Source organism: Chlorocebus sabaeus, chromosome 4 (genome assembly GCF_047675955.1).
Source record: "Chlorocebus sabaeus isolate Y175 chromosome 4, mChlSab1.0.hap1, whole genome shotgun sequence".
Lineage (NCBI taxonomy): Eukaryota > Metazoa > Chordata > Mammalia > Primates > Cercopithecidae > Chlorocebus > Chlorocebus sabaeus.
The window spans coordinates 17,501,624-17,528,645 of record NC_132907.1 but is presented as its reverse complement, the minus strand read 5'-3'; the positions used below and the strand labels follow the sequence as shown (position 1 = coordinate 17,528,645).

At 36.8% G+C, this 27,022-nt stretch overlaps 1 protein-coding gene across 2 annotated transcripts in view; it reads right to left on the bottom strand.

Annotated features, from left to right (window-relative positions):
- The window catches only part of HOMER1 (homer scaffold protein 1), a 139,082-nt gene that overhangs the window by 68,176 nt on the left and 43,884 nt on the right, over window positions 1–27,022 (bottom strand). For both annotated transcript variants that reach the window (XR_493873.3, XM_007976387.3), the window contains exons 2-4: window positions 12,186–12,342; window positions 6,263–6,394; window positions 2,302–2,394 (exon numbers count right to left, since the gene is read on the bottom strand). Coding sequence is in view for 1 of the 2 variants with exons in the window: in XM_007976387.3 (XP_007974578.1) it covers window positions 2,302–2,394; window positions 6,263–6,394; window positions 12,186–12,342 (382 nt within the window). In the remaining variant the exon portion in view is untranslated. The remainder of the gene's footprint in view (window positions 1–2,301; window positions 2,395–6,262; window positions 6,395–12,185; window positions 12,343–27,022) is intronic.

The following is a 27,022-nucleotide window of genomic DNA, read 5'->3' as shown; positions in this document are numbered from 1 at the left end:
CTGGAATCATTCACTAGAGGAACTAGAGCTCCCAACATGTACTGGCATTTAATTTTAAATGGGGCTTTATGTTTAAAAGTATCACTACACTTTCACAGCACTTAGAGAAGACAGATTCAAGAGAAGTTCCAAATGATCATCAAAGTTATTCCAGGTCACTGCATGTACAGACGCATAACGGAGCTTTGGCTTCAATCCAGGGTACACCTTTAGTCTATGAGGGAATATGTACTTTAAGCATATTTAACAGTGCTCTCCTTTATTCTTATTTAAAAAAAAAAAATTCAACTCTCTATACCAGTAGAGTTTTCCAAATAGAGCTGGGTGATAGAAGTGGAAAGGGAGATAAATAATAAATAATTTTCTAAACTGTTCTAATCATTGGTTAGTTATTAAATTCCAAGGCAATTCCTACTTACTTCAAGAAAGTTCCATGTAAATCTGCTACTACTGACATTCCAGAGAAACATTTGTAACATCTGATTCTTCCTTTCCATAAAAGCTACTGAGTACAGTTCAGAAACAATTACTACAGAGGAGAACAGCCAAGAGCTGAATCCTACTTATAGGAAACAATTAAAATAAAAATTAATTTTAGAAAAGCCTACTATTAAAAAGCTGAAAATAGTGGCATTCTATATTAATCATACAGTAAAACCCTTGTATTATAAAAGTACCAAAATGTAACTATTTAATCAACTTTACTTGGAGATATAACTTCCAGCTGAAGGAAGATTATGATGGACAAGTAAAAGGTCCTTCGTTCAAAGAAAAAGTAATACTTTTGTAAAACCTATAACCATTGTCTCAGTGCTAAGCATAAAGATGTTCCAACTTCAGATTTAAGTATACTTTAAAAGTACGTAAAACAGGCTGGGGCAGTGGCTCACGCCTGTAATCTCAGCACTTTGGGAGGCCGAGGCAGGCGGATCACTTGAGGCCAGGGAGACCAGCCTGGCCAGCATGATAAAACACCACCTCTACTAAAAATGCAAAAATTAGCCAGATGTGGTGGCACACACCTATAATCCCAGCTACTTGGGAGGCTGAGGCATGAGAATCACTTGAACCTGGGAGGCAGAGGTTGCAGCAACTGGAGATTGTGCCACTGCACTCCAGCCTGAGTGACAGAGCATGACTCTAGCTCAAAATAAATAAATAAATAATAAAAGTATGTAAAACCCTATTGTTTGTGCGTGTGTGCATGCGTGTGCACATATTTTAACTTTATGTATATTACGACATTCTGACATCTTTTAAAAAAATTTTCTGGCTGAGAAGAGACTGCTTCTCCCCCCTAGGGTTAGCTAATTCTTAAGGACAGCAAGAGCCTGGTCCAGAGCATGTCTCTGATATGCAAACTAGCCAATCCAGAGCCATACCTCCTCTATCTGATCCATACATCCCAGGAAACAATATTCCTCTAACTTAATCCATCCCAGGGCCAGTTACCAGACAATGAGGGACCACCCCTATAGTTTAGAGCCCCCTGAAATTATTCAACCAAGCCAATCCTAAACTATTTCCCCCTCTCTGCTTTGCCTTTCCCATAGAAATTCCAATAAAGGCTCTACTTCGGCTTTCCCCTCACTCCTGCTTTCTGTCTCTTGACCACCTTAAGACTTTCCCTGTTTCTAGGACCTGCAAGTATAATAAACTTGTTTTCCTGAACTTTTCCTGTGACTCCCCTTGTGGTTACATTTGACTATCGCATGATCTTTAAGTACTTTTGCTGAGTTACAAGCACATTAAATACTTTGAATTGAATTACTAAACTGAAATTTTGATTAAAAATATTCTTGTGGGCATTGGCATATAGAAAAACCTTTTTCCACCAGTACAAATTAAGTAAAGGATGCATTTCTCTCTCTCTCTCTCTCTCTCTCTCTCTTTTTTTTCTTTTTGAGACAGGTTCTTGCTGTTGCCCAAGCTGGAGCACAGTGGCACAATCATAGCTCACTGCAGCCTCAACCTCCCAGTCAAGTGATCCTCCTACCTCAGTTTCCCAAGCAGCTGAGACCATAGGCTTGCACCATCACACTTTGTTAATTTTATTTTTATTTTTAAAAATTAATTTAATTTGATTTTAATGAGGTCTCCCTATGTTGCTCAGGTTGGTCTTGAACTCCCGGGCTCAAGTAATCCTCCCACCTAAGCCTCTCAAAGTCTTGAGATTACAGGTGTGAGCCACCACACTAACGGGTGCATTTCTATGTGTACTTTGGATATTTAATTCTGGCATAAAGGATACTATCTGAAATGAACAATGTTCATAATTAAGAATAGGAATGATAAACCCACCTGTGAAGGTGTACTGGTAAGTTCCATCTTCTCTTGTGATTTTTCCTTTGCTAGTCGAGCAGCTTCTTTAAATTCCTGAAACTTCTCTGCAAACTGAATGTATAAAGACTACATACATTAACCAAATAAAAATAGGTCACAGCGACCACTTTTACCTCAGTAAAGTTATTCATTTTCTGAATAACTGACTCTACACAAGCAATATAGCCTCCAAACCAATTATAGCTTCTAATATGAAAATGACAGAAAATGAAACCTAATTCCAAACATTTGTGCACTATGAAGTATTTTGACAAATCTTATTCAAAACATCATGATATATCTAAGTTAGACTTCAGAGTCAGCTAGCTTACCAAAAGGACTCCTGGTTGGTCGGAAAAAATTTACTAAGACTAAGGTAGGGGAAAGAATCAGTAAACATAAGCATACTGTGCTATGTTTATCATTGAGAAAACTGAATTTCACAAATATCCACTTGTAAACATCACAGTATTTAGAAAACGCTTTTAAATTCTACTAAAATATAAACTCTCATAATACACAACGCATTTTATTTTCACTAATACAAATAGCAATATTTACTATTTTCACTAACTGACATAACTAAAAATTAATTTCTGACGATTCCTAAACAGCTCATGTACAGCAGCAGAAAGGAATAATACTCAACGGTCTTTGAGATGGATAACAATTTCGAAACAAAAATTATTGCACATGAAACACTAATTCTTAGGAAAACATCCTGGCCACAAAGAATATCTATTTATGTTTTGGAAGTGGAAGCTAGTCTATCACTATTATCAGTGAGAATAAGTTAAGACTACATAATTACTACATTTAAAAACCCCTAATCTCTATGCAACTTAAAGTATCTGTTAGAGTTGGTAATTAAAACATGAAATTATAGTTCCTTTCTCAAATCCCCATAAATCAACTCTGATTTCATTTCCATCCTGGGAAGAAAAATTTTGGAAGGAAAGGCTTGTGATACTCTAATCTTGGAGAGATGGAGGAGGGTCAAAATTAAAGTCGTCATTATCATAACTTTTCCTTCTTACCTTAAACCTTGTCACTTCTACCTATAATCTGTAGCTCAGTAAAGTGAATTTGTGCTACTATACTCATCTAATTGAACGGAGTATCTCCAAACAGTAAAATACCTGAATACAAAGCTACAAGGGTCTCGCTCACATTGGTGGAAATGAAATCAAATCAAAACTTCTCTTTAAGTAATCTGAAATAGTATACAAGGTTTTTCTTACACTAATTTAACATTCCACAACAGTTAATGTTTAAAACCCTTCGCGACTTCGTAAAAATCTATACTATTTCTAAGTTTTATATCCTTAGTTTTCAGCAAAAGAAAAAAGTGACAGCTTAGGTTTCCATGATAACAAAATACAACTTAGTAAGCACTCTAACAATCCAAGCATAGCTGGAATTTTGTTCATACCAGTCAATCTTAAGAGACCATACATTTTTTTTTCAACGATGCTACTTTCCCTTATTTTGAGATGTCTTTGTCTAGAATTGCCTTCTCCAAACTGTTATAACGTTTTGACTTACTCATAGCTTTTAACTGATAAAACAAGCTAGAATATTTATGTACTTGCTTCGTTTATGTAAAATATAAACTCCTTTGAGCCTCCTACAGTCTGCAAAACACCAAAATTAGTCTACAAGGTAGCCTGAAAAATAAATTATGATTTTTTCTTCTTTGGATCAAAACATTCTGAAAAGACTGATCTTAAGTTCTTGGAGCCAAGTTCTGTGAGTATATAAGCTCGAATTGGCTCCAAGAGCTTAAGAGCTGTTTCCCAATATTCAACCCACTCTCAAATACTAGGAGATTTACCACCAGTAAGGCTGGTCAAAAGTATATGCTAACTTTAAAGAAAAAAATCTAAAAAAAATAAAATAAAAGCCATTCTCAGAGAAAAGTTCAAACAAGGGAAAAGAGTAGAATTGACAGAAGTTAATAAACTATTCCTTTACTATATTAGCTAGCTGCTCAGTAACTTGAAAGATGTCATGAAGAACTTAATTTATAGACAAAATTACTTAGCCCAAAAAGCATTTAAGGCATTTAAGCCAAGCTTATTTAAGAAAATAATCCACGATTTAGTTCTTGTATTGTCAAGTTAAGAAATTCGGCAAGTAGATATATTGAGAGATTTTTTTTGCTATAGTCTTTAATAGGCAATAAAAACAAAAAACAAAAAACAAAAAAACCCCACCAAGTTCTAAAAAGGTTCTGAATGACGGCAAAATTATTAGAATAAACATAAAATTTCTCAACAAAACTGTTTATGGAAGAGCAATGTTCACTGGATACCTGTATCCTAGTTATGCTGAGATACTTTGAATGTAAAACTCTTATCTTTACCACAGTTCAAGAAATATATTTAAAGAATAAGATGTGTACAAGAGAAACCAAAAAGATAATATTTGTTCGTTGTTGTTGTTTTTTGAGACAGAGTCTTGCTCTATCACCCAAGCTGGAGTGCAGTGGCGCAATCTCAGCTCACTGCCCTGGGTTCAAATGATTCTTGTGTCTCAGACTCCGAAGTAGCTGGGATTACACAGGTATGTGCCACCATACCCAGCTAATTTTTTAATATTTTTAGTAGAAACCGGGTTTTGCCATGTTAACCAGGCTGGTCTCGAACTCCTGGCCTCAAGTGATCTGCCCACTTTGGCCTCTCAAAGTGCTGGGATTAAAGGCATGAGCCACTGTGCCCAGCTTTAATATTTGTGTTAATCATCCTACAGAAAATGATTTATAATCACCAAGGCAAAAGTTAAAATAGTCTTAAAATTCAGATTTAAGCCATAATTCATATCCAAAAGATAACAAAAACACTTGAAAACTGTGTTAAGAAATGTTTATAATTAGAAGAAAAAAAATAGATTCAATATATATTCACACCACCAAGTGTAAGATTTCTAAAAAGAACCCAGTTTAAGAATTTTAATACAGAATAATGTCTGTAAAGCAAAACAGCTTAAAGTTTAATGTAAATATAAATGATGTATATCTATAAGAGCCTGATTTCTCTGCACTTGAAAAATTTCAACTCTCTAGCTTGAGTTTTATATCATATCCTGCATATACCAAATCACATGTAAAGTATTTAAAATATATGGTTATTCTTTTAACTGAATGCTTCAAACAGAGGTTTTAAGAATAAATCTTTAGGTCTGGCAGGCACAAGATCTGAAGAGAAAAGTGAGTTTTACTTTTCTCCTTGATTACTCAGTATACTGAGATTGTTTTTTCTTATATATCTGTGTAACATCCACAAGAACCCAAGGTGATGCTGGTATAAACATTACCTGCCTTTTGCTTATTGACAGGAGAACTGTCTTATTTCCAATATTCAGCCTGGTGATGCTTTGCATTTTATTGGCCTTTCTGGTCACTTGGTGAGTATTATCTAAAAAGTCCTCATGATGTCTATAGTATCTCAGTCTGCACTGCATCAGAGCTCGGAGTATTCCACATCCAGATAAAGCACAATTTCCCCTAAACACAATAATCTGTATGTACCTGCTGTCACAACAAAATGCTGAAATCTATATCACTGTCAACTTGAGTTTTCACAATTCAAAAGACCTTGGTAACTGCCTACGTTGCAGACCATCTCCAATTGAGGGTACTAATCTCTGACAAAAATCCATTCTGAAGTGATAATCCCCACCTTTTAATTCCTATCATACAGACAATTAACCACATAAATCCTTCTCAACCAATGGTGACTGTTTTTAATGTGTACAATACATTCTCCAAGTGACAGTAGCATCTAATGATCTCTTGCTTCTTGCTCTGAAGTCACTACTGTTGTTCTGAGAATATTAAATAAATTTCTCCTATATTTCATACTCTCCATTTGGTATTACATATTTAAGATATATGACTTGAAGATGAAGATTTTCATTCAAATTTTATGATTTAACTCACTTTCGAAAGATGATGCTCAGAGGAGAATCCCAATCCATAAACGGTGTTTGCCCGGCTATCAGCCCACTGGCCAAACTTCTGAGATGTTTTAGTAAATGTCATGTTTGGGGTGATGGTACTATTTATTATTGCCTAAAAAATAAAGCAAGTATGAGTAACCAGCAAAAAATCAGCAAACAGGCATTTAAATACAAGACCATTCAGTTACATAAAAGCTTAGGATGATCAATAAGCCACAATGTTAAATACATAAAGATAGTTACAGAAATAGTTTCTGGCATAAGTGATAGTGTGGAAATATGTTAACTAAAATATAAATATGATGACACTCTATCAAAAATTTCAACATTTTACACTCAAATAAGTTTACCTATGATCCAAAAAATGTCAGAGTTTTTAATGTGGTCAGTTTTTTCCTTTTCAATGTTTAGAATCGATATTTATTAATTTTGGATGATAATCACTAGAAGAAAGTAGGCCTTAACAGTGGTTTATTTAAAAGTAGGGTACCACCCTCTAAAGAATCTTTCAAAAATGAAAATATACATAGAAAATATGACACTGATTTTCTTCTTCTTCTTTTTTTGAGATGGAGTCTTGCTCTGTCGCCCAGGCTGGAGTGCAGTGGCACAATCTCGGCTCACTGCAAGCTGCAACTCCCAGGTTCACACCATTCTCCTGCCTCAGCGTCCTGAGTAGCTGGGACTACAGATGTCTGCCACCATGCCCGGCTAATTTTTTTGTATTTTTTTGGTAGAGACGGGGTTTCACCATGTTAGCCAGGATGGTCTCGATCTCCTGACCTCGTGATCCACCCGCCTCGGCCTCCCAAAGTGCTGGGATTACAGGCACGAGCCACCGTGCTTGGCCGACACTGATTTTCTAAAATCCGTAACTGAGTTTTCTTCAAGGTGATTTACCTGAAATACATCATGATACAGAAAAGACTTGCCATCATTTAGTACTTTTTCCCTTTACTCAAGGAAAAAACAAACTTCTAAATATAGAGGTATTCCTTGCTATACTCGGGAGATTGGTTCCAGGACCCCCTGTGTATACCAAAACCCGTGCATACTGAAGTCCCATAGTCAGCACTGTAGAACCTGCACATACGAGGTCAGCCCTCTAATACTTGGTTTTCACATCCTACAAATATTTTTCGATCCACATATAAGTGAACCTGCATAATTCAAACCAGTGTCAAGAGTCAATTGCATACTCATTTCTTTTCTCATAAAGTGGTGTAGATTCGTGATGTTGAGAATTGCTATCATTTTTGCTTCACACATAATTTCTTAGAAAACTAGTATTTTAGCATGTTACTAAATATTAACTTTGGTGATCACCATAATAAATTTCAACTATCATAAAATATTAACTCATTCTCTCTGCTAATACCATAAAAGTGAGGGGGAATCATTTTTTTAGTCTAATGCACTCCAAATTTAAGATTAGAAAGTGATTCCAATAGTAATAGCTAGATGTTAACAAATCCATAAGCAGTCATCTACTGAACTCTTACATGTGGAATGAAACATCAAGCATTTTCTGAACTAAATTTGCTTACCATGTGAGCATTTTCTAAACAAAACTAAATTTGCTTACCATGTGAACAACAGTATAAAAGGAAATATTTAAGAGATATGCAGGTATTGGAGAAGTCATAAAAATGAATGCATGACACCTGTCCTACTATTAAAAAAACAGTAAAATAGAGTGGCCCCTTCCTTTCTCTCGGACAGAAGATATGTCCACTGTAATTATATGAGAGCCCTTATCCTCAATTAAGTCTTTTTACCTTAGACAAAATTTACATATTCATACTTATACAGTTTCCTTACCCTTCAGTTCAAAAACTGCTTTTCTTAGCATGTCATTTGGGATCCGTAAAATGTGGCTAATAACTGCTCTAACTTGAACGGCATCAAATGAAGTCATCAAATGAAAGACTAAATAGGAAATCATTTATTAACAAATGGTAAAGAATCATTCGTTTATTAAACTTTAATTGAGTACCTTTTAAATGCCAAACACGGTTCTAAAAATTCGAGACACAACAAGAGGGGCAATGTAATTACAGATTACAGTCTGGAATAAGAGGAGTCAGTAAACACACAAGTAAATAAATAACTGACCAATATAATTTCAGACAGTAGTAAGTACTGTGAAGACCAAGATGTGAAAGAGTGAAAGGCAAGAAGAAGTCAAGACTGGTAGGCACTGCCTTAGATTTGCTGGTCCTGAGGAGGGCACGTCTGAACTGGGATCTCTGTGTTTTCTAAAAGACAAGGGCATTTTATACGTGACCCTAATAACTCAAAAGTGAGTCAACAACAGGTTTTATAGGTATCTAAGAAAACTGACCAATGTGCTGTTAGTTGGTCACTAAGCCCCCTCATTTTAACTATTTCAAATTAACTTCTTTCTGCTTTGACGAGTTTTATTTTAATCTCCATTCTGACCCTTTCCTTGTCTCTGTATTACTTGTTCTTTAATGAAGAAAACCTTAAAATGATAGATGATCCCACACTTTTAAAAAGCTTTACTTCTTAGCTTCTTTGAGTAGAATGCATTTAAAAGAAAAATTTTAGTTATTTAAAATAAATATGTATCTCAACCCTGGAGTTCTAGTCCTTTTAAGGAAAAGAGGTAGAAATGCAGTGTCATTACTACCTCATGTACGGATCACACAGAGTGCCCTGATCCTGGCCCTTGACCATGCTGAGGTCTCTGTAGAATAATCAGAAAACCTTAAAGCAAACTTCATATGCACAGCAGAGGGATTAAGTGAGAACAAGTGCATGTTTTCTACGCAGGGCACTTCAGGGGTTTCCAACTCAATCAGGAAGAGCAGAAGTGGGGGATGAGATGGAGAAAACACTTGTTTAGCTGAGTCAAATAAACCACTACTGCTGACTTAAAAAACAACCACTCCTATAGGAACTGCAGCAGTTAATAGCATCAGTTTAGAAAAGTAATAAGAAAATGTGATAGAAAATATAACTCTGCTACAGAAGATAGATTTTGTTAAAAGAATACAAAAAGCTTTTCAAAAGACATTTATGATTCTAATAATTACAATCAGTAATGTATATTCAGAAATGGAAAAATGCAAGAGCAACATTTCATATTGCTTCAGTGGGAAGAACACATGAGGATTATGTGTTAATCACTAAAATTCCTTCCTTTAAAATAACTCAAAGTATTTTAATCTGGTGAAGGTTAAGTTAGCAAATGAAATCCATTTAATCACTTCCATATGGTTTCTTTTCTTGGACATTGCACAACTCAGTTGATCTTTATTTCTATACAATATTTAACCCTCCTTTCTAATAAAGGAGGATTGTTATCTTTTTCTGTTATCTCTGTTAACCCTCCTTTCTAATAAGGGAGGCATGTTAGCTGCCATTTGGGCCCAGAAACAAAACAGATTACAGAGAACTCAAGGTTCAAATAAGGGAAAATAAATAAACACTCTAGAGTCTCAGGTTATAATATTTAGTATCTGTCAAACTTCACTAAACCAGACAGTTACAAAATATGACAAAATTATTCTTCACTAAATATTCACAGAAACGAACTATTTCTATTTCTCAAGTCTTTTAAACCCTCCAAGCAAAAATGAAAAAAATCAATTATTCAAGTAAACACATGTTACTTATATACAAGACACAAAGTGCAAATAGCCCTTGGGGTCTTATAATCTAGTTAACCTAGTTAAGGAGATAAGGAATGAGTACACAGAAAAATTAGACAAAAAGTTTAGCATTAAATTAAATTATCTTTTATTCCCTACATAACACTAGCCAATAATCGCCTGATACTAGCATTAATAACAATAGCAGTGAGTGTTTGTATTGTGATTACTATACACACTGTGTTTTTGCCTAAATTTATTTACTCTTCACAACAACGCTATGGTGTAATGACGTACGTATTTTTATTCACTCCTTTTTACAGACAAGAAAACTGAGGCATACAGAAGTTGTGTTTTTTTGTGCTCCGCCCCCCCCCCCCCCTTAAGAGACAAGTCTCACTCTGGATGTAATCCTAGCTCACTGCAGCTTTGACTTCTTTAGCTCAAGGGGTCCTCCAGTCACAATATCCTGAGTAGTTAGGACTACAGGCAAGCACCAATACGGCTGGCTAATTTTTTTTCTATTTTTTTTTGTAGAGATGGGATCTCACTGTGTTACCCAGGCTGGTCTCAGACTCCTGATCTCAAGTGATCCTCTTGCCTCAGCCTCCCAAAGTGGTAGAATTACAGGCACAAACCTCAGTGCCCAGCCCTGCATGCAGAAGCTAAATAGTTTGCTCAAGATCAGATGGTGATATGGTTTGGCTCTGTGTCCCCACCCAAATCTCACCTTGAATTGTAATCCCCATGTGTCAAGGGTGGAACCAGGTGCAGGTAATTGAATCATGGGGGGAAGTTTCCCCCATGCTGTTCTTGTTATAGTGAGTCTCACCAGATCTGATGGTTTTATAAGCATCTGGCATTTCCCCTGCTTGCTCTCATTCTCTCTCCTGCCGCCCTGTGAAGACGTACCTTCTGCCACAATTGCAAGTTTCCTGAGGCCTCCCCAGCCATGTGGAACTGTGAGTCAATTAAACCTCTTTCCTTTATAAATTACCCAGTCTCAGGTATTTCTTCATAGAAGTGTGAGAATGGACTAATACAGAGGGAAAGCAGATGGTAGAAACAAAAATTCAAACCAGACAGTCTGGCTCTACAGTGTGTGCACTTAACCCCTTCATTTAATTGCGAAAATTCCTGGAAGTGGAAAGGCCTCACGGCTTTAAGAAACTGAAGACCTCATCTTTCTACACACTTTAAATCTAGAATCTTAAAATCTGATTTTTCTTTGGAATTTCTTTCTCTAAGTGAGTTCTATGAAGTTCACTGATGATAAAAGGATCCCCCGTCCAGGCGCAGTGGCTCACGCCTGTAATCCCAGCACTTTGGGAGGCTGAAGCAGGCAGATCACGATGTCAGGAGTTCAAGACCAGCCTGGCCAACATGGTGAAACCCTGTCTCTACTAAAAATACAAAAATTATCTTGGCATGGTGGTGCATACCTGTAATCCCAGCTACTAGGGAGGCTGAGGCAGGAAAATCGCTTGAACCTGGGCGGCAGAGGTCGCAGTGAGCCAAGATCGCACCACTATACAAGATCGCACGCTGGGCGACAGAGCAACACTCTGTCTCAAAAAGAAAAAGGGAACCCCCCGCCAACCCTTCTGAAGAGCGCACTATCCACTAAGCACTGATTTAAGTGCTTTGCAGATATTAACTCATTTAATCCTTACAACTACCAATACTGAGTTGAGAACAGTGAGGCTCAGAGAAGTAATCTGCCCAAAGACAAAACACTCAGTAGATGGTGGAGTTGAGATCTGAACCCAGGCAGTCCTTGCTCCTGTTACATTATCTGCCTCTCCTAAAAATAAAATAGGATTTGTCCTTATACTTTCTCTTCAGAGAAGAAAAGTCAGCTTTGGTATTGACACTGACAAACTTCATAAGATATAGGGACTTTGATCTGCTACTAGTCTATAGCAGTATATTTGAAAAGAATTAGAGCTCCTAGAATTCTAGACCATGTCTATTCTGTCCACCACTATACTGCTAGTACCTGGCATAATGCCTGACACGTAACAAGCATGCAATGAATATTAAATAAACAGAATGACCTCAACTTTGTAGAATATTTTGGCATGTAATATAATAAAGTGGTTAATCAAAGTAATTTAGTGGACAAAACATGTTGCTACCTTAATAATAAGTTTTGTTTCTTAAAAGTTTTAAGAACTTGAAAGGAAACATTTTATATTAATGAAGATAAAATCCTCTGAATAAAACTAAAATGCCATACTGAAAAAAGCAAAAACAGCCAAATCATTCAAAGTAAATGTAGCTTACCTTTGAGCCATCTAAACTGATTATCCTATACACATTTCTTGTGCTGTCATAGAAATAAGACACAGTAACTGCATGCTTGCTGGTGGGTACCCAGTTCTTCTTTGTGTTTGGGTCAATCTGGAAGACATGAGCTCGAGTGCTGAAGATAGGTTGTTCCCTGCAGGGCAGAAAAGAAAATGATGAAATGAAAGCAGCCATTTTTATTTTACCAGACAAGAGAACATGAAAACTGCAAGGATGATTCTGCTTAATCAACAATTTCCACATACCTGAAAAAGAAACTTTCAAATTTGCATATTCTAAGTATTCAGTCATAGGGTTTCTAAAAACAATTATAGTCAATCCTCATTATTTGAAGATTCTGTACATGTGCATTCACCTACTCACTAAAATTTATCTGTAACCCCTAAATCAATACGGTGGCACATTCTTAGTCTTTCATAGATACACACAGGGCAGTGCAAAACCATGCGTCACCTGACATGGCACATTTCCATCTGAAGCTAAACAAAGTGACATTGCCTTCTTGTTTCAGTTCTTATACTACATATACAAGTGTCCCTTTTGTGGTCTATTTAGCACCATGTTTTTCACATTTCACACTTCGTTGGTGCTTTTACTGTTTAAAATGTCCCATAAGCATCATGCTGAAGTGTTCCCAGATGCTAGCTGTTCCTAGGTGCAAGAAAGCTGTGATGTGGAGAAAATATGTGTGTTAGATAAGTTTCACTGAGTCATGAGTTACAGTGCTGTTGGTCATCAGTTCAATGTTAATGCATTAACAATACATATTAAGCAAGATGTCTTTAAATAGAAACACATATAAAACATGGTTATGTACTGATTAGTTGATGAAAATGTCGTGAGCAGAGGCTTGTGGGAACATGACACAGTATTTTTCCCTAAGAGCAATGGTTCAGTACAGTATTTGCTAACTTAGTGTTGCTAGCACCTTCATGGAAGATGTGAATAATGAGAATAAGCTATGCTCTGCTAAAATACAAGTATCTTATATTTGACTCTTACAAGGTTAATATTTTTACCCACTTAAAACCACATTAAAAACCCATGTAAACATATTTTACCCATCTAAAGCCCAGAATAATCTGGGAATAGGTAAAGAACTTACTGGGAAAACATACATTCACTATAATCTCTACTATACTTAAAAGTCTATGGAAAATAAAGTTGCTGAAACCACAAATATCTCTTACTTAGATCAAGTAAGGCACTGAAGATACAGAGATTTTTAAAATTACAAAGAACAAAAACTAATAAAAAATACTTACTTAAAATATCATTACAGAATTCTTTACAGTATGAACAAGCATGAGATGATCTATATATATGGAAGCATTATAATTCAAAAATTTCCAAGTTCTAAGTAAAAATTATCTTGGAAGCAGCATTTATCAAGCTTTTTTTTTTAAGAGCCCAAATAAAACTCATCTCTTTCATTTCACTACACATATTTCTTTTCTAAAGCAGTTCAAGGTCATAAAGAAAATTTTAATTGGTAATATTTAATATTAAGTAAATTAATTTAAAAATTATAAATTTGAAGAAAGGAAGGGTAAATATGGAGAGGAGAAAAATTAGAAAAACAGGCAAGGCAAATATGAGTCCACGGCAAAATGGCTCTTAAGGTTAATAAGAGGTTGGATGACTCCCTATATCCATTTCAACCCTTAGAGAGTTGTGTGAAAGGGAGGTACCTTCCCTGTAGGTAATCTGGCTCTTTCCCAGTTTTATTTCTGGAAACCTCCTATACAACTTTTCTTATTAAAGAATCTCTCTTAAAAGAAAGTGATATATTTTGTGCCACTCCCTAAAATATGAAGTGGTGCCATTACTTCTTGTTTAACTGCCATTATATATGGATTCATTTAATAATTATTAACAATCTGGCAAAGCACTGTCCCAGGATAATGAACTCTGAATTGGGAATAGGCCTTATTCATTCCCTCTTTCCCCATCCTCAACCACTGACTTTCAGTGAGGCTGGTGCTACAAGCTTGGGTTATCTTCCAAAAGCCCTGCAACCCCTATTTTTCTTTTTTCACCTTCTAGTTAAAGTCTGAGGTAAAATTACTGTTGGTCAGGCTGAGAGTGGTTACTTACAAGTCACAGGGACATCTAATCATACACAACTCTATTAAGGCACATAAGGAAGGGAGGTAGGACACTATTCTTTACTAACTCGATTACTTGATTTTTTTGTTGTTTTCATTTGATAGGGGTTAAATTTGCTAAATTCACTAAATAACACAAGTTGGTGATTATAGGAATGTGTTCTAATAAATGTATTTTCTAAAACAGTAAATTAGTTATTAAGACAATAATATTGCTTTTGCAAGCTTTCTACAACCAATCAACAAATCCTTACTCAATGGAAATGCAATGTTTTTAGTATGGTAAAGACTTTCTACATCATATTGAGTCATACATTTAATTAATCCACACAATTTCCTTTCAGAATAAAAATCTTTAAACTAGCTATCTTATAAGCAAATGACATTTGAATATCAACTAAGTACATAGCTTTCTTCAATTCTCTTCTGAATAGCTGGTTTTTTAAAGAAAATTATAGTTTAAGATTTCTGTGGTCAAAAGCCTGCACTTCAAAGTCTATATGATAAAGACTAGGGAAATAATTTTCACTACAGATACAGGGAACAGAATTCCTAGAAGTAATGAGGATGTTACTGCATCTGACAGGGCATACTAATAAACGATTCAAACTTTTATTGAATATCTATTATATGCCAAGATATAGGATCCAGATGGTCCCTGCCCTTGAAAAATTCAATTTGGTGAGAAAAGATGGGTATGTTAAAAGCAAAATGCTCTTCACTATGATAGATTTTCTAAAAATAAGTAACTGACAGCTATGATAGAAAACGGATGCCTAAACAGAGTTTGAAACAAACTGTTGCAAGTGAGAGGAAGGCTAAGTACACTGTGTAGCAAGAACCTTAGTACAGGTAAGTATGAGTGCCTTTGAAGAATGAGGCTAGAATGAAAAAATAGAGAATGAAAAAAGAGAGAAGACAGTTCATGAGGGTGTCTACTGAAAGCTACTGAGAGATTATAAGCAGGGAACAGTTATTATCATTATTTTTTTGAACAGATGGGTTCTCACTATATTGCCCAGGCTGGTCTTGAACTCTTGGCCACAAGCAATCCTCCCACCTCAGCCTCCCAAGTTGCTAGGATTACAGGAGTAAGCCACTTAGCTCAGCTTCAGCTTTGCATTTTAGAAAGGTAAATCTGGGCCACGTGTGGTGGCTCATGCCTGTAATCCCAGCACTTTGGGAGGCCAAGTTGGGCAGATCACTTGAGCTCACAAGTTCAAGACAAGCTTAAGCAACATGACAAAACCAAAATTAGTCTGGCGTGGTGGTGCACACTTGTAGTCCCAGCTACTTGGGAGGCTGGGGTGGGAGGCGGAGGTTGCAGAGAGCCAAGATCATGACACTGCACTCCAATTTGTGTGACAGAGTCAGATCTTGTAATATACATGCACAAAACTTGGCCGCAATAAAAAGAAGGTGGATTGGAGAGAAACACTGGACACAGGGAGACTAGTCAGAACCTTACTAAAGGACTGCAAATATTAACAAATAAAGAAGATGGGAGTTTAGGGAACAGGATGAAGATGTGATAAGGGATTAAAGGTAAATTTAGGAAGTAGTATCAGTAGGTAAGTAATAGATTGGATATAGGGCAGTGGTTCTCAAACTGGGGTGATTTGTTCCTCGGGACATTTCACAATGTCTGGACACATTTTTGGCTGTCACAATGAGGGAAACTGCTGTCGGCATCTAGTGGGTAGCATCCAGGGATGCTGCTAAACATCTGCAATGCACAAGACAACTTTCCGCAACAAATAATTTTCAATTGTGCCAAGGTTGAGAAATCCTGATGTATAAGACAAAGAAGGAATTTGAGTCTCCTGAGTTTCTAGTTTGGGTAACTGAAAAGAAGACAGTGACACTAGCAAGGCCGGGACACAGAAAGTAAAGTCTAAGACTGGGGAAGTGGAAGGGGAAGATGAGGTCAGTTTTGAAGGAGTTCAGATGCCTACAGGGTTTGGATATAGAACTCTTGGGTCAGGAACTTAAAAACACTAGTTTGGAGCTCAGAGAAAACCAGGCTGGCATGCAGAGTTTGGGGAATCACTAGATTTTATGATGGGTATGTTTCAACACTAAGCATGTCCATAAATTTCATTTAGAAAAAAGCTGTAGAAGAAGCAGTAGAGAAGGGTATATCTAAAATCTTTAAGAGATTTACATATACCTGAAATCTTAAAAAGCTATCTTAAAAATCTAGCTCTTAATCTCTTAAAAAGACCTGTAATGCATTTGAAATTGATTGTTCCAAGTGTCCAGGTATTAAAGCTAATATCCTTTCATAAACTGTATAGCACTCATAAGTAAAGGTTAGACACTACTTTCTTTACAACAATTCACACAAATACTAACTGGATCAAATACCAGCATTTCCCAGAGTGTATTTATATTGAAAAACAGTCTGAGAAACGAATGTTCCATGTTTAAATAAGTTTCGCAAATACTACGTTACATTCTAAAACATTTATAATGTACATTAGTGTGTTAAAGTTTCTGAGAAGTTCTGCAGCAAAGAAGCCAATCTAACACCAAATAATCCAGCATCTGGCAAACTATTTGACCTCAGAACTCTTTCATGTAATTACTTACATCTCCTACGATTTATATTTATGGCTATAATATGAGAATCAAAATCAAAAGACAATTCTGAGGTAAATATCTCACTGAAAGTTGGTCTGTGAGACCAACTGAGATGGATAGTTTACCATCTTTACTGATATTACTAACTATATTTATAATATAAAATTAAAGCCTTATTCAGTAATGACTACAGTATTATTTCTTAAATGCATACTTGTTAAGAACACTCAAAGTATCTCTTCTAAGAAACTAAAAATTATTCCTAAAAAATTACTCTAAAAATCAATTTTAAAGACAAATAGATTCATTACGGGTGCAGTGGCTCACGCCTGTAATCCCAGCAGTTTGGGAGGCCGAGGCGGGTTCATCACTTGAGGTCAGGAGTTCAAGACCAGACTGGCCAACATGGTGAAACCCCATCTCTACTAAAAATACAAAAATTAGCCAGGCACGGTGTAGCGTGCCTGTAATCCCAGCTACTCGGGAGGCTGAGGCAGGAGAATCACTTGAACCCAGGAGGTGAAGGTTGCAGAGAGCCAAGATCACACCCCTGCACTCTAGCCTGGGCGACAGAGCGAGACTCCACCTAAAAAACAAAAACCAAAAGAAACCAGAAAACCACAACAGTTCTGAAATGCTTTAAACTAGCTTAGAGCAGCAAAACCACACACACACACACACACACACACACACACACACACACTTTAATCATAGAGCACCATCTATTCGGTAACTTCTTACATCAATAACCAGAATAATAAGTAATTCAAACTACTTTACTGATGTAAGAATAGCTTACTGGAGTATTTTTCTGTTGATTCATAAAATAATTCTAGGAATTAGTGTAACAATAATTCTCAAGTTCTTCATCTTGAGCTACAACTCTGTAAAAGTACTACATACAGTGATGGATGCTAAAACTTACTATGGATGTGGAAAACTGGAATGATGTTAAGATAACCCTGAGAAAAAAAGTAGTAAAATCAGAATTTTATTTTAAAAACAAGACTTACTCAAACTCCCTAGAGCTGACATAAAGAATTACTATACTTAGCTCTCAGGCATCTGTGCAATAAGAAAGAAATGAGGATCATAAAAAACTAGAGCAAAACAGAAAACTATTTTCCAAAAGATACATAAGTTCTAGGTCTAGAAAAAAAGCAGACAGTTAATATTCATCACTTGGATAGCTCTGATTTTTAAAAATCAATGATGATGCTGTTTTAAAGTTACCAATGAAGTCTATACTTCCACAAATATTGTATGATTAATCAGTAAATCTTCATCCCAAGACAGTGCAAAGGCATAGGTCCAATAAATACAATCAAACTCAAGGAAAGGAAGAGAAATTGTATATTTCCTAGTCTACCTTTAATGCCTAGCTTAGAAGTGTCCTTTTCAGGTATGTAAGTACAAATGGCTACTGTAGCAAAGGAGATTATAAGGAAGGTTATTGTTTCAAATAATTATCTTTCTTTTTAATTTTCCAAAAGAAATTAGCCTGAAAGTATTCTAAGTATTCTAATAAGTATTAGAAATAAGGCTGGTAATATTTTCCACTGAGGATTTGACTCTGCTGCAAACCCTGTTGGCTGACTATCTACCAACTGTTCTTCCTTGCTGCTCCCCAACAAACCTCAGATACTCTACCCTCTTCATATGACTGTGAGCTTCACTAAGGATAATCATGAAAATCCCATTCTTGCCAGAAGTTGGGTTAGGAATGGACCTCTGAAACAATTCCAAGAAATAACCAAGAAAAGTTTGCCAGAAACTTCTAGGTACACTCACAGACAGTACACATGTAAGAAGGAATATTCTCTGAAACGATATGTTTGCATGTGACATCAGGACCTAAAGAAATCCTTAGTGCTATGAGGGGCGCAGACCTGAGAACGAAGTCAACATTCTCTGTTAATAATAGCATATGGAAAAACAAAGACTCTGGTTCCTTGATGATGTCACTGAACCAACAAATCAGCTTATCTCCAGGCTTCTATATGATAATAAGTTTGCTAATTGTTTCAAACAGTTGTCATTTAAAAAACTATGCAAATGAAAACTGAGGAAAGAGGTTTACTTACAACAAACTTTGCAATAACATGCCCCCCAATAACTGATTGGTGGTAGTTCAGAACTATACAAGCTACACACTGGTCATTCATTCACTTCATAACACCACCCCACAGTATACACAATTTGATTTTGGGGTCCCCATTTAAAATTGTAGAACCAACAGAGCAATTTATAAGAATAACTGCATTGAGATGGGTGGGAAGAGGAAGAAATGGAAAGGGAAATGTGGAAATGGCAAAAGTTCACCACTAGTTTACTTTCTGCAATAAGGATTTAAAATCCAAAGCTTTTAATTAAAAAAAAAAAAAAAAAGCAATATAAGAGCTTATTAGAGCTACGTAAGCAACCACTAAAAGAAATAAAAATTACAATTTTTAAAAGTAGTTGTCTCTGGGGATGGGGCTCAATGAAGGAAGGGATAAGACAGGGGCAATTACTTCTCTTTCTTATCCTTTAAGTATTGTTTAATTTTTCTTAACCTTGTATAAGTATTAAAATATCTTTCTAAAATGGCACTGTGAAGAAATTACACTTAGATAACAATTAATGATGGAAAATAATGCTTTAGGGGCCATTTTTGAACACTGCCAAAGAATCAAAGAATGACAATTTTAATAGGTTGGAACTCAACTGAGAGGAATAAGGGAAAGTAGGAGAGGAGCAGAAATCTAAACATGCCTAACTGTAGGTCTGCAGGTGCTCAAGGTACATCTAATCTCTGACAAAAACATCCTCCTTGATTTGAAGTGAACAGGAAAGTAAGACAAAAAACATTCTACCCTCAGCTTGCCTTTGGGTGACTGAAGTGGCAAGAGAAGCTGAACAATACTTGTTCAGGTCAAAATAAGAATGGCAAGGATAAGTCCAGGAATAGACGGACACTAATTACCATTTAACTTGATAGGTAATGGCTGGAGAATTTAGTTTCAGTGCCACTATGAAGTGGCATAGCATGACTTCGGATGCAGCAGCTCAAGTACTGGAATTTCCTAGAAAGAATTATCCTGTACAACTTAATAATATAAATTGAAACTCTACAGGATTATCAGGGAACTGGTTTAAATCTCACCACACCCTCTCTTTCTCATACATACAACCTACCCTAAGAAAAATCTCATTAAGATACCTGTTTTGATGCTGCTCAGAGATTATGACCGCATAATCTAACATACTACTGACTGTATGTTCCTATACCATGATATGTGTAGTAAGCTGATTGCTTATACATACAATGTTCTTTTCTAAAAACCATATACAAACTTTGAAGAATGCAAAGGTTTTTCTACTAATGGCTACCCAACACATAGTTATACTGCAATAACTCCATCTAGTGATGAACCAAAAACATAGCAGGTGCATGTTTTTTAAAACCTGGAAGTTACTCTGTAGCAAATACAAAATTGTAAAGTAACCCTGCTGTAATAGAGGTATCGAGACTTCTGGAAGGAGTTATTTTTGGGTTTGTTTGTTTTTGGTATGATCTGGCCAGGCACACTGGCTCACCTCCGTAGCCCTAGTGCTCTGGGAGGCCAAAGAGGGAGGATTGCTTGAGCTCACGCAAGATCTTGCCTCTACAAAAAATTTAAAAATTAGCTGGGTGTGGTGGCACATGCCTATAGTCTCAGCTACTCAAGAGGCTGAGGCAGGAGGATCATTTGAGCCCAGGAGTTGGAGGCTGCAGTGAGCTATGATTGTACCACTGCATTCCAGGATGGGTGACAGGGGAAGACCCTGTCTCTTTTAAAAAGAAAAAAAAAAAGAAGAAGTATGACCTGGATTCCTTGATCTTTTAATCTGTTAAGCGAACACTGAAATTAAAGGTTTTAAAAAGTAATTGTTTGCATTACAGTTGAGTATCAGAAATACTTTCATGACATTATTTAACTGGCATATTTGAAGAAAATATCAAATCTAAAATTTCCATTTGGAAATTAAGATTCTTAAATTATAAAAATATACTTTTTAAAAGAGTAACAATACTGTTTACTTTTTTTTTTTTTTTTTTTTTGAGACCGAGTCTCGCTCTGTCGCCCAGGCTGGAGTGCAGTGGCGCCAACTCGGCTCACTACAAGCTCCACCTCCTGGGTTCACGCCATTCTCCTGCCTCAGCCTCCCGAGTAGCTGGGACTACAGGCGCCCCCCACCACACCCGGCTAATTTTTTGTATTTTTCAGTTGAGACGGGGTTTCACTGTGATAGTCAGGATGGTCTTAATCTCCTGATCTCGTGATCCGCTTGCCTTGGCCTCCCAAAGTGCTGGGATTACAGGTGTGAGCTACTGTTTACATTTCTTATATGTCACCTCTCACTTTAAGAGTAGTTTTTATAATCTATAGACCATGGTATTAGTTATTAAGAGATTTTAGTACTTACTCTTGGGCACTGTCATAAGTAGCCATAAAAAATTAAGGAATATGCTGAAATTCAGAGTAAAAATCAAGCAACCTCATTCAATGTACATTTAAGCAACATCCTCAATATTCAAAGAAACTTGCTTGCTATGTATTAAATAACTGCCAAGTGACTTTGTCCTTGCCACCCATTAAAAACCCTATCCATGGGGGCCGGGAGCGGTGGCTCAAGCCTGTAATCCCAGCACTTTGGGAGGCCGAGACGGGCGGATCACGAGGTCAGGAGATCGAGACCATCCTGGCTAACACGGTGAAACCCTGTCTCTACTAAAAATACAAAAAATGAGCCGGGCGAGGTGGCGGGCGCCTGTAGTCCCAGCTACTAGGGAGGCTGAGGCAGGAGAATGGCGTAAATCCGGGAGGCGGAGCTTGCAGTGAGCTGAGATCCGGCCACTGCACTCCAGCCTGGGCGGCAGAGCGAGACTCCGTCTCAAAAAAAAAACCAAAAACAAAAAAAATCCTATCTATTTCAGGTAAAATGCCAGTGTTTAAAAATACATCAAAAAGTATGCTTGATATACCACATTTAAAATTACATTATTAGGCTGGGTGTGGTGGCTAACACCTGTAATCCCAGCACTTTGGGAGGCTGAGACAGGCAGATTGCCTGAGCCTAGGAGTTCAAGACCAGCCTGGGCAATATGGGGAAACTCCATCTCTACAAAAAATTAGCCAGGCATGGTGGCGCACACCTGTGGTCCCAGCTACTTGAGAGGCTGAGGCAGGAGAAATCACCTGAGCCAGGAAAGTCAAGGCTGCAGTGAGCTGAGATCATGGCCACTGGCCAAAAGAGGAGATCCTGTCTCAAAAATAATAATAATAATAATAAATAAATTACATTTAGAATTGATATGGTACATTCCATTTTATTTGACTTTAAATATTCTCCTCTTCCCATATGATTTCCACTAACTCAAGCTAAATTCTCAGAACTGACAGTATATGCCTGGGAAATCTAAAGAAAGTAACCTCTTGTTAATAACTAGAGTTTAATTCTTGTTAATATAGGTAGTACTATTTAACCTATTGCCAAATAGATTAAACTCCTGGTGTTTTATTAAAAATCTAAGCGATTTCCCAATAGACATCCAGTTCTTAAAAACTTTATTTATTTTTGAGACAGAGTCTAGCTCTGTCACCAGGCTAGAGTGCACTGGCATGATCTCGGCTCATTGCAACCTCCATCCCCCGGGTTCAAGTGATTCTCCTGCCTCAGCCTCCCAAGTAGGCAGGATGACAGATGCGCACTACCATGCTCAGCTAATTTTTGTATTTTTAGTAGAGATGGGGTTTCACCATGTTGGCCAGGTCGGTCTCGATCTCTTGATCTCGTGATCTGCCTGCCTCGGCCTCCCAACGTGCTGGGATTACAAATGTGAGCCACTGCGCCCAGCCTTAAAAACTTTAAAAACCAACTGGGCGCAGAGGCTCAGACCTGTACGCACTTTGGGAGGCCGAGGCAGGCGGATCACTTGAGGTCAAGACCAGCCTGGCCAACATGGTGAAACCATGTCTCTACTAAAAATACAAAAATCAGCTGGGTGTCATGGCAGGGGCCTGTAATCCCAGCTACTCGGGAGACTGAGGCAGGAGAATGGCTTGAACCTGGGAGGTTGAAGTTGCAGTGAACCGAGATTGCACCATTGCATTCCAGCCTGGGCAACAAGAGTGAAACTCCATCTTAAAAAAAAAAAAAAAAAAAAAAAAAACCTAATAAAATGTTGTTATAAAGGCCATTTAAGTGCTAATATCACCTTCAACAAACAATCATAATACTCTTAGGTACACTTTTCTTTTATACTTACTACAAACTAAATGAGTGGATACTCAGTCCATATAATATCTAAACAAATAAATATTCTAATAAGTAAACTCTAGATTAGAGAGAAAGATCCGGAGATACTTGACCAAAATGTTAACATTTGTGAAATTTGAAAAGTGGATATGTGTATAGTATTCCCTGTATTATTGTGAATATTTAAAATTGCTCAAAACAAACAATAACACGTCACAGCACTTCTCTAGGAATTCTTATTGACAAAGCAAAATTTGAATAATCAGCCACATTTTACTTTATATAATACAGGCCGGTGTTTTTTTTTTTTTTTTTTTTTGAGACAGGATTTTGCCCCAATGCCCAGGCTGGAGTGCAGTGGTGCGATCACAGTTCACTTTACCCGTGACCTCTCAGGCTCAAGCGATCCTCCTGCCTCAGCCTCCAGAGTAGCTGGGACTGCAGATGCACGTGCACCACCACATCCAGCTTTTTTTAGTTTGTAGAGATGGGGTTTCACTATGTTACCCATGCTGGTCTCAAACTCCTGGGCTCATGCGATCCTCCCACTTTTCGGCCTCCTAAAGTGCTGGGATTAAAGGTGTAAGCCACCATGCCCAGCCTAGGTCATTTAACTGCCACATAATAATACATGCTATGATTAGAATTACACTATCCAATATGGTAGCCACTAGCCACCTGACCACTAAGCATCTGAAATTCAGCTGGTGTAACTGAGAAAGTGAGTTCATTTAAACTTTATCTGATACTCAATTCAGTGTCTGAAAAGCTTTTAAGTATTTTCAGACACTGAATGACTTGAGGACCATGCAGAAAAGACTTAGTTGTAATTAGTACATGGAACAACCTGGGTATGTGAATCTACTTTTTCCAATAGAAATTTAAATTCAGATCAAGTATTTCCAATAAACATTTAACATTCAAATTGAGATGTGCTCTAAATGCAAAATACATAATGGATTTCAAAGACTTAGTATTTTTTTAAAAATGTAATATAGCTCCATGATTTTTACGTTAATCACTTTTAAAAAGATAGCATTTTGGATAAACTGTGTCAAAATATATAAAAATTGATTTTGATTTCCTTTTTAGAACCTTAAAACTAAATTTCAAATAACATGTTGTTCACATCATATTTCTTGTGGAGAATGTCGGACTAGACAATATTTTCTGTAGCCAGTTCCTTACCAACAGACATATAGGTAGTTCTCATTTTTGCACTGTTACAAACTAGCATTACAAACAATGTTCCTGTATGTTTTCTTGTGCACACACACAAGAGATACACTAGAAGCAGAATTCCTAGTCATAGGATATCAGCACAAGTCACAGCACCTGTACCAATTTACACTCATTAGTTTTATACTACACTCTCCTAACATTTGGTAATGTCCACATAACATCTTTAATTTGTGCCGATTTTGGACATGAAATTGTATTTCACTGTAGTTTCAATTTGCATATCCCTGACCACTAGTGAGCTTAAGCAGCTATTCGTGTATTTCTGGGCCATCTGAGCCCAACAAATTGCTATACTCATTTCTGAGCTTGTTTAAAACCTTATTTTAGCTCCAATAGTGAAAAAGCCAGAGTCTAAAATTCAGCACTCAAACCACATCTCATATATCCAATTCGAACCACATAAAGGTAAATTATGGTCCTTTGGTATAAAATTTAGTTTTTATTTTTCCATACCAAAGTGTTTCTGATACTCCTCTAAATTATTCCATTGTGAAAGGGTGAGCTGTGGAGGTAATGGAGGAGTAAGTAAATGCATGTTAGTCAAACTTTTAACTTAGAGCTGCTTAAAATGTTTTCCTGGCTCAGCATCAAAAAACAATTTACACAAAACATATTTAATGTTAAACTAGAGGTCAAAAATAACACAGTTCTATTGCCAAATAAGTTAAACTCCTGAGTGTTTTTCAAACAGTAAATTCCCACTCTCTTTCTCTATGCAATTTTCTTTCCAACATCCCTCAGACTTGGAAGCGACTCTTTCATCTGATCAAGTTTTGTCTAGTCACAGGTACTAATTACAGCTAAGTCTTTTCTGCATGGTCCTCAAGTCATCTAGCTATAAGTCTACCAATGAATAGCATCTGTTATTTTATGTATGGTAGTCATACAGTCTCAATTTCCCAAGATTATCCAGGTTTCATATTATTTTATGTTTTTCTGTTGAAAAGGGGCTATATTAAATATAATTAAATGTGACTTATACTTTGCTTTTTTTAATTATTATTTTTAAGAGATGGGGTTATGTTGCCCAGGCCTAACCTGAACTCCTGGGCTCAAGGGATCCTCTCACCCCAGCCTCCCGCTGGGACACTGGACACAAGCTACCTCGCCCCACATTACTTGCATTTTTTGTCAGCTAATGTCTCAATTTTGGGTTTTGCTCATATAATCCCTGTAGTGATGTGGTATTTGTGCTTGGATGCATTAGCTCTATTTCATAAAAGTAGTGTTAATACAACCCAGTCATCATGGCATCATAGAAACCCAAATACATTTTCTGACTGTGAAAAGCAATTAACATTTTTCACTGACCAAAAATATGATACAGGAATACAATAATCTAAGTGGGAGGCCTTTTCCCTATTTAGCTTTCCTGAAAGTGAATTATATTAGAGGTAGAGGGAGACTGACTTCTGAGCTACCTGAGAAAGGGAATCCTATAGATTAACGGGCACCTTAACAAGACAAGCTTACTACAGTGTTTTTCAAACCCCAGGTTACAATCCAGGGAGTCATGATCAATTTAATGGTCAAAAGGGGTATTTTTAAAAGCGAATGAAAATGCAAAATATCAGAAGTGCATCATACTTGTTGAGGACATATATCTTGTTCCAAGAAACTTTCAGCCACATATTTATATATGCTTGTCACAATGTAAGATGCATTTTTTTTCCCCCTGCAGAACATGATCAAAAGGTTTGAAGACCCGGGCATACAAAATGCTTCTATTTAACATTCATGAAAATTTTGTGAAGCAGATACACAACACCCATCTTATATTATGAAAACAGTGCTCCTGAGTGACTTAAAATCGCACAGCTAGCAAACGATAAAAGCCTAGTTTTTAACACAGATGAAAATGGAATTAAACCACTGGACATCAAATAACTAAAATTAAAACCATGAGTTATCTTTTTTTACCTGTCAAAATAGAAAACATTTTTAATGACTAAATTCAATGTTAGTGAGAGCTTAAGGAAACCTGACACTTTCCAAAGCAGCTAGTGGGAGTATAAATTAGTAAAGTCTTTCTGAAAAACACCTTGGCAATGCATATCAAAAGCCACTATATAGCCATGAGAAAACAAAGTTGTAGCATATCCAGTGACATAAAATGTGCAATATAATAAAGAAAATAGTTTACAAATAAGTGGATACTGTATAAAAACATGTCTATAAAGCCTAAGAAAAAAAATACACGGAGGATACACTTACTTCAGCCCTTGCTCTGCCTCTCCTCCTCTCAACACAGACACCAGAGTGATCCTTCTAAAAACTCAACCTAGCATTGAAATACTCTAGGAAAAAAAAGGTGGGGTGGGGAGGCAGAATAAAGCAAGCATGAGAAAATGCAGATGGCTATTAAAGTGGGTCGGATGATGAGTCCTTTTCTGTATGTCTGGAACATTCAATAATATATAATTTTAAAATAATAAAACATAAGTCAGGTAGATCATTCCTCACAACTCTCCAATGGCTTCCCATTTCACTCACAGTAAGATACAAAGTCCTTAAAATGGCCTAAAGGAGGCCGGGAGCAGTGGCTCATGCGTATGCTATCCCAGCACTCTGGGAGGCTGAGGCAGCCGCCTCACCTGA